The sequence below is a fragment of the Miniopterus schreibersii genome (genome assembly GCF_964146895.1).
Source record: "Miniopterus schreibersii genome assembly, chromosome: 5".
Lineage (NCBI taxonomy): Eukaryota > Metazoa > Chordata > Mammalia > Chiroptera > Miniopteridae > Miniopterus > Miniopterus schreibersii.
The window spans coordinates 4,627,864-4,641,613 of NC_138106.1; the positions used below are offsets into that span (position 1 = coordinate 4,627,864).

Sequence of the window (13,750 nt, forward strand, 5' to 3'; positions counted from 1 at the left end):
CTCCTGGTCAGGGACTCAGGCTCTGAGCTGGGATCCTGGTGCCACGTGCTGGCTTCTGACCGTGACCACGTCACGTGACGCATACGTGCTGCACACTGTCAGTTACGCAGCCAGTGTAACCCAGCCCGTCCCTGTGCGGCCACAGAGGTGAAGCGTGTACGAGTCTCCCCACGCTGCCTCTGTCCCAGCGTCGCCCGCCCCCCCTGGGCTGGTGGCTTCATGGTCATGCAGCCCCCCATCGGTGCTCCAGGCATCTGTCCCACAATCCAAACCCAGCCTTTCAAGGTCAACCCTGGACCCCAGAGAGGCTCCCCAACCACTCTGCTCCTTCAGCTCCATGGTGTTCCCTAAGGCTCTGCAAGGGTCCCTTCCATTTTTATAAAGTGCCCTTCTCCGCGGCTGTCAGTGTACTTCCCTAACCAGACGGAGGAGAAGCAGTCATTAAATGACAGTGGCTGGTCATCGGCACTGGCTTCAGAGTCACTGGTTGAGCTGATGCATGTTATTAAGGCCCACAGTCTCTTTTCCCACCCTTACTTTCTTTTAAAAACCACATATTGAAAGGTCTGCAAACATTTCCAGTCATTAAAACTTGATATGTCAAACAAGTGAAGAGTTTTGCAAGCAACTTGAAGGCCTGGAAAAGTCCTGCTCACGAAGAGTCGGGAGGAATTTTAGAATTCTGGAATGAATGGACGATGTCCGACACACGCTGGGAGCTCCCGGAGAAGGGAACCTAGAACCGTCCAGACGCAACAGCCTCGGCAGGGCCGCTCCTGCCGCCTGGGACTTTGGGGGCAGCTGTCTAGCACTCGACTGACCACTCACAGAGAGCGGAGCAAGCGAGGCTATAGAGGGCAACAGACTGCAGTGCTGGTTTATGTCCCCGCCAAAGACCGGAGGTGAGGGAGGGGCCATCAAGCTGTAAATGACTGTCTTTGGCAGTGGACAATTTCCTTGTTCCTTCTACAGCAAAGAGTCAAAGCCACTCAAGCCTGCTGACAGTCTATACACAAAATGATGTAGTTCCAATGAGGGTCAGAAAATTATCTTGCTTTCCCCCAAGTTATAACTGGCTGTTATGTAGAACCATGTCCTTAAATCTTCTTAACTCAAAGTCTAGTTAAATGCTGCTTAAGGGCTGCCTGCCCGCCTGTCACTCAAGCAGACCCCTAGTGTCCTGAGAGTAATGGAGCCACCACCACAGCCTGGCTCAGGAGCAAAACATGATGATCACAGAAGTGACTTGGGAACAAGTTAAGATTGGACATTTTGGAGAGAAAATTCACACAAGACAAAAATAAATGTTTAATTAAACTTTAGAATTCTGAAACTGTCAACTAATATAAAGTATACTACCTCTGAAAGCATACATCCTAAAAATGTTTTAAAGATTTTAATTTCAGAAGAGAGAAACTAAAAAGCAAGGTGCAAAATAACTTGCTTCTACACAATCAATTTTTTCCATTTATCACCCCCACTATCCCACCCCCCACTCTCACCCTGGCCCTCTCCCTGCCAGTTGCCTCTTAAAGTAGCTGGTTCCCTCCAGAGATCACAGGCAGGGTAGAAAGCAAAGTGCTTCATGATTTCTTACCTTAACTATGCTGATAGGCTTCCGAGATAAGTGGAAGCTCGCATACAGCAAATATGTCAGAATGAAAGTGAGGGCTCTGTACCTGAAACACACAACAGGAGTAGGAAATGACATCCAATAACGAGCTGCAGGAAGAACACGCGATAGCTGTAATTCTGAAATTCCCTAATGCTGCGTGTTAATCATTCAGCCCCATATCAGTGATCAATCCTACTTATATCACTATAATATTAGAAAGTGGGACTTTTGCTCGTCCAAATTGAAATTATTTAAACCTTCATTTAAAAAACTATAATCAGAGAGAAATCTGGGACTCATAAGATGAACATGTTTACAAAGCAGACAGAAAGGAGTGATTATGTAGCTTGAAACAAAATCAATAGCAAGCTTCTTGTAAGCCTGCTATCCTGGGCACTGAAGATCATGTTTTCTACTTTTTAGCTTCTGTGCAATTTTTCCAAAGGACACAAGCAAGGCAGAGACACAAATATCTCATCGACCTCAGTGAGAAAGACTCAGTGATGCTGACAGGCTATGAATAAGCCGACGGCATAAAAATACTGGCTGAGGCCCTGCTGCCCTTTCTGGTTTATGAGCAAAGTAGTTCAAGGTGGCGGGGGAGGGGGGCAGTGTTGAAATATATGAGAATCTAAAGAAAAGAAGATACTTTAGTAAGGAAATAAAAGTTCATTCCAGTCTCAAAATGTGAAACATACTAAGGAAAACATTTATTAGGGGAAATGTCAGGAGGGCAAAGTGTTTGGCAGAGATGAAGACAAGGCCCCCGAGGGCAGGTCCTTCTGTGTCCTGAGACCCAGCCCCCTCCCGCAGAAGAGTCCTGTTTCTGGCCTGAAATGGCCAATGACTTTCCAGCCGAGTGGTGGCTGGAATCTATAATTACCCAGGACTCGGGCAACGGAGATAGAAGAGAGACAGGCAGGGGCCCAGTCCGCAGGGGAGCCATGTCTCCTGGGCCCGTGGCGGTGCCGGGCCCTCCTCCAGTCTCAAGCCCGCAGTTGAGATTTACTCAAGGGCAGCTTCTTGAATAACATGAAGAACCCTGGGGGTGCCTGCCTCTGGCCAGGAGGGGACAATGATATTTCTGGATTAAAAAAACTCATATATATCATATTTCAGGTGGGAAACACGGTTGGTGGGACCATGGGACTAGAACTTACAACTGCCAGGATACCTGTGCCTTAGGGACAGAAAACACTCAATAAGCACTTGAGAAAAGAGTAAGGAGGGGCCCCCACATGCTCCTCTTCATCAAGGAGACACACACGGATGGTTTTCCCAGGTTACTTTGCTCGTCAAGCCCATGCCAATGACCAGATAGGAAAAAGTAAAGCCATAAAAAATGAGTGTATATTTTATCCCAATGAACAAAGACTAAGGAGGCACAATGGGTTTGTTATAAGTCTAGGCCTTTGTCCTCATGTTTCTGAAGACCATCTGTTTGGGTCAGGAATGAAGTCTCTCAGTCCTTTGCTTGAAGCTCTCTGTTGTCCAACCCACAGCTCTGAGGTCCCTGGAGTTGCCAGCATAGGAAGATTCTAGGCCATCAGAACTCTGTAAGCCCTCAATACCCAAATTTCCAGCCCACAGGTAGATTCGCTGGTCACATATATTCGCACTAGATGTAAATTACTAGGGCAAGTGCAGTCTATAGGGAACCCTGCCCTGCCCCTATTTGGGTACAGGGGTCCTTTTTCCAGGCTCCACAAGGAGTATTTTGAAAAAATTCTCAGACTGGGTTACCTTTACACCTCCCCTGTCAGAGTTTGAAGGAAGACTGTGGTGCCCCTAAGGATGCTGCACACTGCCAGGGACAGGTGTGTGCTCCACCAGAAGTCTGAATTTCATGGTCGTCCAGCTAGGAAGGATTTCAAGCAGGCAGCTCTACTTAAATGAGCCTTGGGTTCATGCTCTCTACCCAGACATAAATAGAGCATTCTACTTATAAATATTCTACTTCTATTAAACATATTAATATATTTATAAAATAGAATAACCCAGGAGTAAAGAGCTCTTCTGTATGTTTAGACATGTCTGAAGAGCCCTGGGGCCCTAATACACTTACATTCTTAGATAGGCAAGCTGTCTAGGTTATCGAAACCTAGGGGGCATCCCTGGGCCTCCACCTCCATCCCTTGGCCTCCACCTCCATCCCTGGGCTTCTGCCTTCATCCCTGGGCCTCCACTTCCATCCCTGGACCGCTGCCCCTTCTCTAACTGGTGGCCCTGCAGCACTGCTCACCAGCACTGGGCACAGGACAAGGTGGTTCTAGGACTGTGCCTCGTTGGGGGATGCTGAGAGGAGCATGTGCCCAGGGATGCTCCATGAGCACATGGCCAAAGAGGGGAGCAGCATCTGCTTCCAGCTGAACTGAACTGCCAGCTCGGTTTTGGATGGAAGTGAAATACCTGGATGACTCAGCCAGCAGGTTGCCAGGCTCCCTAAGGAAACCTTTTTATTTCTGTGGATCATCCTGGGTTATGGAACTAAGGCCCTAAACAACCGTTCTCAGTCCTTTGCCCACTCTGATTCTATCTTCACTGTCTTTCCTCCCTTATTCACAATGCAAAGTTTCTGGACGGTGTTTGTTTCCTTGTATCCATCTTGGACTGGGTTGCACACTGTACCCCTAAATTCATGTCCACCTAAAATTCTCAGAATGTGACCTGATTTGGACATAGTCTTGCAGATGTAATTAGTTAAGTTGAGGTCATACTCAACTCAGGCATGACCTCAAATCCAATGAGATCCAAAATCCAGTGACTGATGTCCTTATAGAAGGACATGAGACAAAGGAAGGCTATGAGACATGAGAGGCACTGCCAGGAGTGCCAAGGACTGCCAGCCACCGTCAGAGGCTGGAAGAGGCAGGAAGGGTTCTTCCCCAGAGCCTGCAGTGGGAGTGTGGCCCTAATGACACCTTGACCTCAGACTTCCAGCCTCCGGAACAGTGAGAATAAATGTCTGTGATTTAAGCCACACAGTGTCTGGTACTTTGTCACAGCAGCCCTAGGACACTAATACAGTTCTCTACTTTCTGTGTTTTGTTACATTTAGGCTGGTAAATATTAAGAAAGTACAATTAAAAATGAATGATCTAAACCTTTCACTCATTGGTGTTCCACCTACTTTTTGTGGTTGTGCTTGACCCTAGCATTCTTTGCATTAGGCAATCCTGCAGGAATAGTATTTGGGTGAACCCCAAGTTTCTAGAAAAACAGCCCATCTTGGCCATGGTAGCACAGAGCAGTGGCACCTCCAAAGCTTCCTCAGAAATGCTCCCAGATGCACAGTAGCCACTCCACAGTAAAGACCCAACGCAGACTGTTTCCTCCTTCGAGTGCCATTTATCTCAGTCATATGCAAATAAGGAATCAGCAAAGCCTATATGAGAGTTACTGAGCAGTATGACTTGGCATAGACATCAGCCCAAAGACATGCTTAATTTTGAAACAATGAAACCACACACAGCCAGGAAGTGAGTCCTTTTCAGAGCATCCTGGGGGGAGGCACATGCCCTCGGTGACGTCAGCACTAGTCACTTGGTTAAGAGGCTGTCTGCCAGATCCCCCCTTGGGAAGCTACAACCTTTCCCTCTAAGTAACGAGTAAGGAATTTGTGGGAATACACTTTGAGGTTAATAGCTTGCTTTCCCCCAAGAGTGTGTGTCCCCTAAAGACCCTCACCTAAGCTAAGCATTGCTAATGGTGACAGATGGCTATCTAGGTTCCTGACACTGCCGCTCTCTTGAGAAGCTGGCATTCTGCTGTGGGCAAGAGCTTTCCTTTCTCAGTTTTCTGCACTTACTGAGTTACAGCCGCGTGGACTCACTGGGTCCCAATTGTGTTTCCTAGTATCCATTACTATTATCGATTACTTTAAATCTCAAACCATCCCAGATCTGGCAGAGAGAGCCCCTTTGTTTTTAAGCTGGTCCTTGTTTTCTGGAGCAAGATATTCCTGGCTCCTCTTACTTCCCCTGCCCAGTGCTGACACAGCCCAGTCTCCACAGATGCCCATTTCCTTCCATGGGAAACGGCTTGTAGAAACCAAGATCTAGCACCAGGTGTGCTCATGGCTGTGGGTGTTGCTATTCCCAGGGCTTCTCTGTGGCAGGGATAGGGCATTTTACACACACACACACACACACGCAACACACAGGACACACACACACATAACACATACACACACAACCATATCTATCTCCTCCCCTGCCAGTTCTTTGGTGAAGAACTTGCTCACCAGTTCCCTTTGATTTCCTTAAGTCCAACCCACTACCATGTGATTAATTCAGCCCCTGCCCTGCCTGTGTTTTTAATTCCTTCACCATCATTACGAAGCTGTCTCCCTCCTGTGCTTTCTCAACAAAAATGCATAATATGAATTTAATCATGAGGAGATACGAGACACACCCAAAACAAAAGCCGGTCTATAAAAAAAACGGCTCATACCCTCACAAATATCAAGGTCATAAAAGACAAAGAAAGGCCAAGAAACCACTCCAGAGGAAAGGCTAAACCTAAAGGACAGCTAAATGCAGTGTGTGGCCCCGGACTGGTTCCTGAGCCAGGAAGAAGCTATAAAAGACATTACTGGACATCTTATAAAATTGTTTTTATAATCCTCACCTGAGGATATATTTTCCATTGTTTTTCTGAGGGAGTGGAAGGTTGAGAGAGAGAGAGAGAGAGAGAGAGAGAGAGAGAGAGAGAAGAACAACGATGTGAGAGAGACACATCGATTGGTTGCCTCCTGCACTCACCCCGACTTGGGCCAGGGATCAAACCTGCAACCAAGGTATGTGCCCCTGACCAGAATTAAACCCGAGACCTGTCAGTCCATAGGCTGAAGCTCTAACCACTGAGAAAACTGACCAGGGCTATAATTTTGAATATGAACTGTGGATCAGATAATGGCACCATATCAGTGTTAAATTTCCTGATTTTGATTTTTGTGTGTAGTTATATATGAGAATATTTTGTTATATATGAGAATATATAAGAAATACACACTGGAGTATTTAGAAATACAGTGGTACCTTGGTTTTCAAATGTATTCCATTCCGGAAGGCCATTTGAGTTCTGAAAAGTTTGAAAACTGAGGGATCCACAGCCAAGAGCTGGGCCTCAGGATCTTGCCCTTGGCATGTCCGCCTTCCAAAGCCTGTTCGGAAACCGAAGCATTTCCTTCCGGGTTTACAGAGTTCGTAACCCGAAATGGTCATCAACAAAGGCGTTTGAAAACCAAAGTACCACTGTAAAAGGACATAATGTCTGCAGCTTACTCTCAAATGGTTCATAAAATAATGTGAGTGCGTGCACATGCGCACGCACGCACACATACACACAGAAGCAAATGAGGCACAATGCTCAGGACTTGTCTGCTGCTTGAACCCAGGCCCCACAACTGGACTAGACGGACATTAACAGTCCCTCTGCCCTAGTTCACTCTACTCAAGATTCAAAGCCGCAGGAGAGAGACCTGTAGCCCCCTTGCCTTCCGCCCTGCTTCTGCTGGACCTGCCCTGCTCAAGGAGGGTCCTGGGATCAAGCCTCGAGAGCCTCCGTCAGCTGCCATGATGAGATGGAAAGTCCTGAGACTCACCTGCCTATCCCAACTGCACACAAAGGAGAGGCGTCAGTTCCCAAATGGGAGTCAAAGTGCTGCTGGAAACTGGCAATTGTGCTGGGTAGAAACACATAAAAGATGTCTGTAGGAATGTTAAAACCAGTATCTTTGGGGTTGCTAAGTCTCAGCTAAAAATAAGTTTTACGGTCAAAGAGCAAGCTGGAGGCAGGGATGAAGAGAGTTAAGACAAAATGCTCTATAACCTTGCTGCCCAAAGTGTGGTCAGAGGACTGATGGCACCATCACCTGGGAAACGCAGACTCTCAGGCCCACCCCAGACCTCCTGAGTCAAAACCTGCATTTTAACAAGTTCTTGGGTGATTCACATGCTCACTAAAGTCTGAGAAGCACTGCTCTATCTTTGCAGGTCTCACCATTAAAAAAAAAAAAAGAATCTGTGCCCAGCCGGGGTGTCTCAGTGGTCAAGTGTTGACCCATACACCAGGAGGTTGCAGGTTCAATTCCAGGTCAGGGCACATGCCCAGGTTTCGGGCTCGATTCCCAGCAGGGGGCATGCAGGAGGCAGCCGATTGATGTCAATGTTTCTTTCTCATTGATGTTTTTCTCTCTCCCTCTCCCTTCCTTTCTCTCTAAAAAATTAATAAAAAAATATTTTTAAAAAATAAAAAAAGACTCTGTATGTAATACACAAGAATTCCTTGTAACATTTTTATAATTTTCTCCTATGTGTTTAAAAATTGTATCAAAATTAAGTTATAAAACAAAGAAGCTAAAGATAAATACTCCCAAAATAAAAGGTAAGTGTTTAAACACTGTGGCTACATTTGCAGTAGACATGAAATGAGTCAACTAGGGGACTGCTCTGGAAAGAATGACATGTCTGAAGTCCCACCTGAGACCCAGTGGGTGCTTCATCACCCAGCAGAGGCCTGAGAAGGTGCAAAGGTGTGAAGGCCACAGTGTGTTGTCGTGATGGAGGTGAAGGGTTCCAGAATGTGCCACTATGGCATAAAAGTTATTTTGAGCAGAAAGCAGTTGAGTTCCTGAAATCTCTTCTCTGTCTAAAAGAAGAGCTTCCTGAAAGAACTCAATTGTCCTAAGACCCTCCTTGGGGGCAACCAGGGGAGGCGGACTCATTACTGAAAATGAGAAGTGTCTACACCCAAACAGACACTGTTACACTGTCATATCTCCCATCTATTCTCCTAAGGCCCACTTACCTTTCCAAAATGCCACCTGCTTTCCCACAGTGCCTGTATCCTCTCCCCTCCCAGTGAGATGGCATAAAGCACCAAATTCTAACAACCTCCTTGTGTCACATTTTTCTGTAAACTCCTGTATGTATGTGATTAAATTTCTTTTCTCTTCGAGTCTTTTTGTACATTTAATTTGCATGCCCCCAGTTACCGAACCTGAGGGTAGAGGAAAACTTCTCCCTTCCCAGCGGGGATCAAAAAGGGGACAGCGCTGAGACTGTTGGTTAGAGACCAGAGAGCCCAGCTCTAGACTCAGCCTCAACGCCCGCTTCCTCCAAGCAGCATGGGGTTCGTGACCACTCCTGCCCTTCCCAGAGAAGAATTCTCAGAGCATGCGAGCAGAGGTGCTCTCGGAAGAGACAGTTGTGTTCTGGTCGGTATTTAATTTGCCTAGATTTCATTTTCTCTCTGGAAGCTCTGCCCCAGCTAGGCCATTCGTTCACTGAACTCAAAGTTCATATATTTATTTCACTCACAGGCATGTTATAATCCTGCCTGTAGTCAGTAGTCATTTTTCTGTGGGAACCACGATATACAGAAACCACTGAAGACCATGAAGGAGTCCAAATGCTATCTGTCATTGCCAGAGCCAAAGACGGAGGACAGCCTGCAGTGTTCCTCACGGCTTCCACCACCGGTAAGCGGTCCCATGGTTACAGGGAGGCCCGCATCCATGTGTGTTTTAGTGTGAAACATGCCGTGGCCGGGCCGGGGGACTTACCACTGGTCCCGGGAGAATGAGATGATGAAGCGAATGCCCGCAGGGAGTCGAGCCATTTACGCACGTGAACCACGGGGCTTTGGCCAGGAAATCAGATGCTTCATGAAGAGGTTAGTAATCCTGGCTCCAAGTCTCTCTCGTCCCTGCACTCACACAGGCTGGAAAGACGTCCTGTTGGGTGTCCTGTCCCCTCTTCCTTTCTGCAGAGGCTCAGCTCTCTACAATGAGAAAGAGGAGGTGACAATGGCACCTTGGAGTTCCTGGCAGAATAAACTCCCTGTACAGTTGTTACCCAGCCCAGATCAAAGCTGCCTTTCCCACCACCAGGGCCACTAGGTGGCAGGACGGCATCTTCCCCGGGGGTGGGTGTGGGTGGGGCTAGTTCAGAGACCCCTGAAATGAATTTCACATGATGTTCTGATGATATAAAAAGAAAGAACCACCAAGTTCATCCCCATCTGGAAGGCATCTAAGATCAGCCCATTCACCCTTAACCACAATACTCCATAGAATATCAACACTCTCTCGAAACCAGTCTGCTCCCAGGTGTTACACCATGTGCTCAATTGCCAGAGCAGGCCAGGGAACCGGACGTGCTCCACTCCACCCACTCTGGACCAGGCCACAGTGGAGCCACAATAACAGAGGGGAATGTAGGCCTGGACCAGATGGCAGGTCATCAAACCAATCATTTAATTGTGGCTTTGCAACTGAACTGAAATGCATCTAATGCTGTGGGAATGAACTTCACCTCAGATCCGCCTCTCCAACTCTCCTGTGGTCACCTCAGAGACCAGAGGAAATGACCCCATTCTGAAGTCAGAGCTGAGGGCAGAGCAAGGCAGGAAGGAAGGGGCAGGGGGCCCCGACCACAAAGGGACCCCCGCACACCAGGAGGTCTCCCATCCCAAAGCCAGCCTCTTGACCTGTCTTCTTTTTCAGGTTTACTTCTACACTTGGCAACAAGGAGTCTTTTGGACCAATGCATTAAATAACACAATTCCCAGTGTATACAGAGCACGGGTCGTTCTTACTATTGAAACTTCATAGGTTATATAATTCTTTAAAAGAAAGCTGTTTTGGGTAAACACTAATCTTGATTTAAAGAAGCTGATACTGATTTAATGTCTTCAAACAGTTTCCTTGGGACAAAAGATAAGTAACAGCAAGTGGTTCAGATCTGGGGGACTTACACTTACGTTTGGAAGTGCCCGTCCGTCCAATTAGACCTATGCCCTACGCTCATTTTTGCTCTCCCTCCAGAGTGAGCTTTTAAAAAGTGCACCATCTTCAGTGATTTTTCTTTTACACCACTTTAAAGAAAAGTCAAGATCCTTGCCAAGCTTTCATCCCAGAGCCCTGACCCCTCCCTCTCCCCTCAGGGAGGAGGCAGTGGAGAGGGCCCCTCTGCTCCAGCCAGAGCTACACCTTTGTTCCCGCCAGGCCCTTCAGCCCCACCAAAGCCTTAACTGTTACACAGCCTCAGCTACTCACTCCCCCCGGAGTGTCAATGACCCCACAGCTGACCTTGGGCTTCCTCATCTGCTGAAAAACAGGGAGAGGATGGTACCTACATTTTAGGGTTGCTATGAGGAGAAAACGAGATGATCCACAGAAAGCCCTTAGCACCAGCCTGGTATGGAGCAGGTGCCCAGGAAACAGCAGCTGGTATTATTCCTCTTGGAAACTCAGGGGGGTATGAAGCTGCCTTGTCACCTGGTTCAGAGCCCAGCACAGACAAGTGCTCAAGAGACGTGCTGAACAAATTCCCACGATTCTTTGAAAGTGTTTTTTTTTCACATCTCTAGACTTAAAATATATTTTACTAAAATTCTGCTCAAAGTGAGTGGGCTTCTGTTTGGGTCTAAATATACTTGGAGAAACATTTGTGATGACTTCAGTGTGAAGGACCTGGTTTAAATTTACAAGGCCTGAAAATGGACGCCAGAATCCAGTGTCTTCCTGAGTCCAAACACCGCTGCTCTCCAACTATTCTATTGCCATCCACTAAACCAATCAATCAATCAATCAATCAACCTCAGTTCAGTTCTGGTAAAACCTGTGACGACAGCAACAACAACCCAGAAGGCTCTGGAAAAGCAACGGGACGTCACTCTCGCTCTCTGAGGATCCCGTGGGCTCTTCTCCTGGGAGCCGGGCGCCGGGAGAGCGAGGCTACGGCGGCTCACAGTGAGTGCACTCAGGACGCGTGAAGACAGAGTTTACGGGCCGGGTGCTGAGAGCTCGGGGTCGCGAGGCCTCTTCCCCCGAAGCCTGAGCAGGGCCCACAGAAAGTCATTCCACTGAGAGCTGGCGGAGACCAGAGCCTCCTGGGTGAGCCCACAGCCCCTCTGAGGGAGAGGCAGGCTCGCTTCAGAGCTGAGCAATGAGGCCAGTGCCGGGCAGCTGGACAAGTGGGGCCAAATCAGGTTGGTCCAGTTTCCCTCAGTCCCCTCCTCCCTCCCACCTCACTTCCTCTGGCCCAGCCCCTTCAAAGACAGGGCAGCAGAACTGGAACAAATCACTTGGCGTAAACCCTGTTTTGGGCACGCAGCCCAAGTACATAAGAGGACATTTCTTTTAATGGCTCTTACTAGGCATCCCTGGACCTCACCGGCCACCACAGGGAAGAGTGTCAGAATATCCAGTTCCATTCTACTGGGGAAGAGAGCAACTTGGGAAACATCCCGTCAGAGCCTCTGTATGAAAACCTGCCACACACACACGCGTCTATACCCATCTTCCCAAACAGCCCAGCCTAGTCAGCCCTGAGGAATGACCCAGGAAAGTGTGCATTTGGAGCCCCACCCTCCAGCTCACCCTTGGGTGACCTGTGCACCTAGACCAGCCCGTCTCCTGGGAGGGGAACATAATGGGGCTCAGAAGTAAGCAATGGCCAGAGTAAGACGAAAGGGTCTTTCCAGACAGAGGCGCTGCTATGAATACTCAGAGAGCCCCTGGTATTTTAAATCACCCACTAAGACAAAGGTTTTAAAGTGGATCTCATTTTAAGGCAAAGGTGGGTGAGAGCTGGGTGTCCCCCCAGAACGTTTTCTGAGCAAGGAAACAACTTCACAGAAGAAACACTTTCTGTGGTTTGTGCTTTAGAGGCTCTTCCCAGTATTAAAGATGAGTGGCAGTGGCCACCATCTCCTTCCCTGTGGCTTAAGCACAAAAGCGCACCCTCCCTCCGAGGACCAAGGGGACGTCTGCACAGAGCGGCCGGTGCGGTCCAGCAGGTGTGGGGAGCGCGGGGCTGGAGCGGCGGCGTCAGCTTGACCTACCGCTCGAGGAGCGAGCAGCGGGGAAGCTGAGCAGTGACCCACTCAAGGCGCCTCAAGCCAGCGGAGTTCAAGGTCAGGCGGCGCCTCCCGAGCGCGGGAGCCCGCCGACGCGGACAGGCGCGCAGGGATCCCCCGAGCGGTTCAAACCTGTGGGCGGGGCGGCCCCCAGCGTCCTCGCCCCGCCGCAAATCCCGGTGGAGGAGGAGAGCGCGGTGGCGGCCGCGGCTTTCTGGCACCTTAAGCCCGACAAAGGCAGGAGCTCGCGTCGCAGGGAGGCTCCCGGGCTCGGGAACCAGCTGCTCGACAAACAGCCCGCAGGCCCCGGGCGGCTGTCCGCGCGGCCCCGCCCCGGCCGCGGCCCCGGAGCAGGTGGACCCGCGGGCACGCCCACGTCCCTCCCGCCGACCGCGCGGGTCTCCTCCGCCCCGGCGCAGACCCCGGACCCGCGGGCGGCGCGGCCGGACCGCTCGTGCGCGCCCGCGGGGGCCCCGGCGCGCCTGCCGGCCCGGCCCCGCTCCGCGGCCTCCGCTCGCCCGAGCGCCGCCGCGGCCCCGGCCCCTTATTCCAAAGCCGGCCCGGCCCCGCGAACGACACAAAGACGGGAGGCGGGCGGCGGCCCGCAGAGCGCGGGGACCCGGTCCCGCGGGCGAGGCGCCCCGCGGCGCAGGCAGCGGGCCCCCCGCCCCCCGCGTCCCCGCCCGTCGCCCGGGGCGGCAGGTGCAGCGTGGCCAGGGCGCCGAGCCCCGCGCCGCCCCCGCGCCTCACCTGCGCCGCCCGGGCGCTCGGCAGCCGCGGCCTCCGGCGCTTCCTGCTCGCGACTTCCTGGGGCGCGGAGGCCCCGCGGCCTTTCACTTTCCTGCGGCCTCGGGGCGCCGGCCGCGGTGGCGGGCGGCTCGGCCCCTCCCCTTTCCCTCCTCGCCTCCCTGGTCCTCCCCGAGGCCCAGCGCCAGCCCAGCACCCCAAACAGCCCCGGGGGCGCCCCCAGGCGCGGGCGGTTACCACCCCCCGCCCCCATAGCCCACCCGGGATTCTCAGGGCGGTCCTGTGCCCCTCGCCTGCCTGCGGGCACCGGGCATTTCCTGGCTGGTATTCCAGCGGCCCACCGAGAGCTCCCCAAGGGCCCTCTGTCCTCAAGCTGGGTCTTACCTAAGAGCAGCAAAGCGCTGTCCCCCCAGCAAGGACCAGCGCTAAAGGGCCTGCCTACCCCCTGGCTCCACGTCCACTGCCCCTTCTCAAGGGTCAGAGTCATGGAGTGAAAATGGGGCCCACCTACAGGCTATGCTG

The 13,750-nt window shown here is 50.8% G+C and overlaps 1 protein-coding gene across 3 annotated transcripts in view; it reads right to left on the minus strand.

Moving 5' to 3' along the window:
• The window catches only part of SLC37A1 (solute carrier family 37 member 1), a 39,875-nt gene extending 26,519 nt beyond the window's left edge, over positions 1 to 13,356 (minus strand). The window contains exons 1-3 of one of the 3 annotated variants that reach the window (XM_081138167.1): positions 13,232 to 13,356; positions 9,183 to 9,400; positions 1,598 to 1,679 (exon numbers count right to left, since the gene is read on the minus strand). In XM_081138167.1, coding sequence (XP_080994293.1) covers positions 1,598 to 1,679; positions 9,183 to 9,238 — 138 coding nt within the window. In that variant the 5' untranslated portion in view covers positions 9,239 to 9,400; positions 13,232 to 13,356. Of the gene's footprint in view, positions 1 to 1,597; positions 1,680 to 9,182; positions 9,401 to 12,466; positions 12,827 to 13,231 lie in introns of those variants that run through there. The other 2 variants (XM_081138168.1, XM_081138169.1) reach the window with 2 other exon arrangements.
• Between the last annotated feature and the right edge of the window lie 394 nt (positions 13,357 to 13,750).